Source organism: Alligator sinensis, unplaced genomic scaffold, assembly GCF_000455745.1.
Source record: "Alligator sinensis unplaced genomic scaffold, ASM45574v1 scaffold1170_1, whole genome shotgun sequence".
In the NCBI taxonomy this organism is placed as follows: Eukaryota; Metazoa; Chordata; order Crocodylia; family Alligatoridae; genus Alligator; species Alligator sinensis.
This window is the reverse complement of record NW_005842859.1, coordinates 409195-413655: the sequence shown is the minus strand read 5'-3', so window position 1 is coordinate 413655 and position 4461 is coordinate 409195. Positions and strand designations below refer to the sequence as shown.

The window sequence follows — 4461 nt, the reverse complement described above, 5'->3', positions numbered from 1 at the left end:
GGTGGCGCGGGGGGGGCGGGGCTTCCCCACGGGGGCCCCCCACAGAGCCGGAAGGGGCTGCGGGCGTTGCTGGAGCCACTGCTGCTGCCTGGTCCCTGGCCCTGCCACCTGAGCGGAGGCTGGAGGAAGGAGCGGGGCAGTTGCACCTCCCTTCTGGCACAAGTGACAGCCTGGCGCCCTCGCAGGGACCACGGGAGCGAGCTGGGCTCCCCGCATGTCCAGCCAGGGCCGCTCCTGCAAAGCTGCAGGCCTGGGGCTGCCGGGCCATCACCCAGGGGGGCTGTGGGTGGCCCCAGCGCTCCGTGGCTCTGGGCTTGCCCTGGGGGCCACAACCCACCGGGTTGGATGTGAAGGCCCAGGCTTGGCGCCGTGCCGCTGGCCTCTCCTGGAATAAACCTACCGCAGCTCGGTCCGTTGGCCTCCCGTGGTCGCGCCACACTGCCCACTGCCCGCAGGAGCTGCCGGGGCCTGGGGGCTGGTGCCAGTGGTGCCCGGCGGGAGCAGGCAGCTGCAGAGCAGCGCGTGTGCATACACTCAGGTTTCCAGGGGGGGCTCAGCCCTTGGTGCTGTGCACCACCGCTGCAGGGGCCCCTTGGCCTGAAGCCGCCACCCTCGGGCGCTGGGGGAGGCCCGGGACAGTTTTCAGTCCCCAAAGGGCATTGGGGGGGAGGGAAGAGCCCCTCACCCTGCCACGCTCTGGAGGAGCAGGCCAGGGTGGGGGCTCCTGCTGGCAGCGCTGTGGAGCCGGGGGCCGAGCCTGGGCCAGGCGGAGCTGCCCCAGGGGTGTCACTGTGCCACGCGGGCGGCCGGGGCGGGAGCGCCGCGGGGCCGGGAGCGGCACCACCAAAACTTGGCAGCGCTGCCAGAAACCGGGCGCAGCCGCGGGAGGAGCCGCTGAGTCAGGCCGCATTGGGAGCCCCCGCCCCACTCTGGATCCCATCCCCAAACCCTGGGGCCACACTAGGAGCCCCTGCCTCCCCACCAGGAACCCTTGCCCCCAAGAGCCAATCCCCAAGCCCTGGGGCTATGGCGGGAGCCCCTGCCGGCCCAGCCCGGCCCGGCCCCAGCACCAGGGACCCGCTCCACCCCCCAGCTGTTCACACAGCGCGCGCACACACACAGTGGGGGGGGTGCAATGGGCTGCTGCAGGCACGTGCCGGCACGGGAGATGGGGGAGAGGGGGGGCCGGCCGCGGGCGGGGGGGACAGCCTGTGGCTGCTCCTGCACAGGCCTGTGGTGGTGAGCCTGCACCCGCTGTGGGGGGGCCCTCCCCTGGACTGCAGCGAGCAGTGGTTTAAAACCGTACAAAATTCATTTATTGAGAAGCGGCAGCGCCCAGCACAGCGCACCCCCGCAGCAGGGCCGGGCCCACCACTGCACCGTGCTGGTTTCTGAAGAAGGCCCACGCCCCGGCTGGCGATGCAGGGCAGGCCGACAACTTCCTTTAAAAATGCCCAAATGGGCGGTTTTACGGAGAGCTGTGGAGGTAAAGGCAGGCAGCAGCCCGAGTCTCTGGGCAGTGGGTGCCCCATGTCACAAGGGCACAGGGAGGGCCGTCACCTCCTCCAGACACTCTCCGTAAGCCTCTGCATACTCCTCGTTGGGCTTGATCATGATCACGCAGGTCGGACGCTTGGAGCCTGCAGCTGTTCCCAGATCCTGAACGCGGGAAGGAGGGAGATGCTGTGAGGTCGCGCCGGGCAGGCAGCCCCCATGCCCCTGGGGCCTGTGCAGGGGCTTCCTCCCCTTCACCAGGGCAGCACCGTGCAGCCCAGCCCACGCCTCCGCCCCTCTCCTGCTCTGAGCCCTCCCCCTGCCAAGGGTCTAATGCCCACCCTCCTCTCCCCGTGGCACCCCCAGCAGCACGATGCTGCCCGTAAGGGGAGCACTGACACTGCCCAGTGCCCTGGGCACAGCAGGGCCGCAGCTCTACCACACAACACGGAAGAGCAGGAGGCCAGTAGCAGGCAATGCTGTCGTGGTGCCAGCTGCACTATGACCATGCCAGCTCCGCAGGGAACCCGCTGCAACACAATTAGGAATCACCCAAGCGTGCTAGTTCATCTCAGCCTGTCTCCAGCCTCTAACAGACCCCACAGCTGCTCCCTTCTCCAGTGCTCCAAACGCTGTTCCCACCACAGCAGTTTAATAGAGGTCTCCATGGGCAAAGCAGCTCCAACCACCTTGGCGGGAAGCATCTGTCTCAGCTGGAGACCAGCTCAGCTCCTGGCCTGAAGCAGGACGATACTGTGCACCCACCGCAGAAGCCCCCTTCACTGAAGAAGCCAAGTCACAGTGTACTAAACTGTAGCCATAACTTCCTGCAACAGGGAGCCCTGGAGCTAGGGGCAGCAAGGAGCCATTTCATTCCTCGTAGCCACTGAAATATGTGGAGCTCTCTACTGCTGGTCGCCAAGGGCAGACAACAGGAGCTCAACCAGCTAAGAAGCGTCGTCTCCTCCACGCGTAAGTCTCAGCTGTGAACCTGCTGCCTTGCACAAGAGAGCAGCAGCAGCAAGGACCTTGGACTAGGCCCCAGGGCAAGTTTATTGCCACCAGAAAGGGGAAGGGATAGAATCCGAGAGAGCCTGGCCCGAGACTGCTCCGTGCTCTCCCAACCCCACAGGGATTGTTGTTTTCAGACCCCTCCCACCCGCCTTACCGTCTTGGAGGGGATGTAAGCATAGGGCAGGCTCCTGTCTTCACACATCACGGGGATGTGGCAGTACACTTCAATGGGCAGCGTGTCTCCAGCCAAGACCACAATCCTGAAACAGCAGAGAAAAGTTGTGGGCCAGGAAGGCAGCGAGAGCATGAGGAGAGTGGATGAGTGGGGGCGAGAGGGCTGGTGATGGATAGCATTTGGGGCTGGCACCACTGGTCCCCCAGCAGGGTGAGGCCAGGTTTGGGTCAGAGACAGAATCAGCACCAGCACGGGAGTCCTGCGCGCACAGCACCGAGTAACGAGTCTGGTCCCAGGTCCCCACACACACGGGCTGGACAGTGATCCTCTCGTCTCCTGTATGCCAAGACGGCTGAGAGAAAACGAAAGAGGCAGGATTTGTTTGGCGGCATCTTTTACTGCACCAGCTCTCCGGATGGAGACCAGACAAACTTCCATGCACAAAACGTCCTTCTTCGGTCCGGGAATGAAGCAGCTTCAGCCTAAGCCAAGTAGCTGGTAAAGCAATGTCATAGAAGTGGTAAACCAAAGGGATGGGAATAATTTAGAGGGGAAGCAGGCAACAAGCAAAGTAGCTACCAGACCAAGCAGACAGCAGTGCTCACATACTTCGGTTCCTCTATTCCAACTTTCTGCTTGGTCCATCCCCACTGCTGATAACCCACGGAGCAGAGAAGGTCGCTGCCCGCTCCCTTTGGAAGTGACCATTTGTATTTAGTAGGGTTGGAAAGCTGTTGTCAGAGAGAGGTAGCTGCCCACATTAGTCCGAAGTCAGGCAGGCAGATTTACACCTCAGACCGACTAATTCTCTGAATGCGTTAGTGCAAGTCCTTGAATGACAGTCTTCAAGAGTCTGCCCTGCCTTCTGCCCAAGTCATAACGATGTGGCTCAGCTTAAGACGGCCCTGACCTAGGCCCACCCCGCCCCCTCTACAGCGCTCGATGATGCTCACACAGCGCTGGCCACCGCAGCATTTCGCGGCTCCACAAGATGCAAGCAATCAACTGCTCCGTTCTGCTCGGTTACCTGATCCGAGCAACAACCACCCACGCGTACAAAGCAGAAACCTTTGACCAACTGGTTTACTCCGTCAGCGGCGGGGCAGCACCCACAGCAGCGAGCACCGAGTTTCTGTAGCGAGCAGCTGTAGGTGAAGCACCTACCTATCTGCACTCAGCTGTTACTCAGCTTTCACGCCGGGTCTTTGTGAAATCTCTCTCTTCACCATAAGTGCCAAGCCTTGTTATGTTACAATGCAGCAGGCACCAGTCAAACACCTGAACGCTGCTACAAGTAGCCACGGGTGCACAATCGGTAGTCCGTTCCAACTCCTGCGAGCAACGGACCGGGCCGAACAAAAGCGACTGTTCTTCCTCGTACTCGGCTGCACCGGCTTCTCTTCCTCTCCCAGACCCGAGGGTCGGCACCTTGTGTCCGGAAGCCTGCCGCAGCCCCCCCGCCCCGTGCGCAGGTGGCGCGAGGAGCCGCCCCGAGCGTGGCTCGCCCCTCGGCGCTGCACGCGCTCATCCCGCCCCGGTCTTACCCCTTCTCGCCCTTGTTGATGAACTTCTGCACCTCCTTCACCCCGCGCCGGATCTGCTTGTGCTTCGCGGCTGCACGAGACAGAGACAGAGACAGAGACGCGCGAGACGTCAGCGCCGGTTCCGCGCGGGCCCCGCTCCCCACGTGCGGCCCGGCCCCACCTTTCTTGATGCACTTGTACAGCTTGCGCGTGAGCTTGCGCGACGCGAGCGGCTGCGCGATGGGGTTCAGGTTC

General features: G+C 63.0%; 1 protein-coding gene across 1 annotated transcript; it reads right to left on the bottom strand.

Annotated features, from left to right (window-relative positions):
• Positions 1-1293: 1293 nt before the first annotated feature.
• Positions 1294-4460, bottom strand: NHP2 (NHP2 ribonucleoprotein; the record flags this gene model as incomplete). The annotated part of the gene is made up of 4 exons (XM_006035609.2): positions 1294-1659; positions 2663-2768; positions 4228-4297; positions 4388-4460. Coding segments are annotated over 4 exons (375 nt in total), but the record flags the coding sequence as incomplete, so codon positions are not given.
• Between the last annotated feature and the right edge of the window lies 1 nt (position 4461).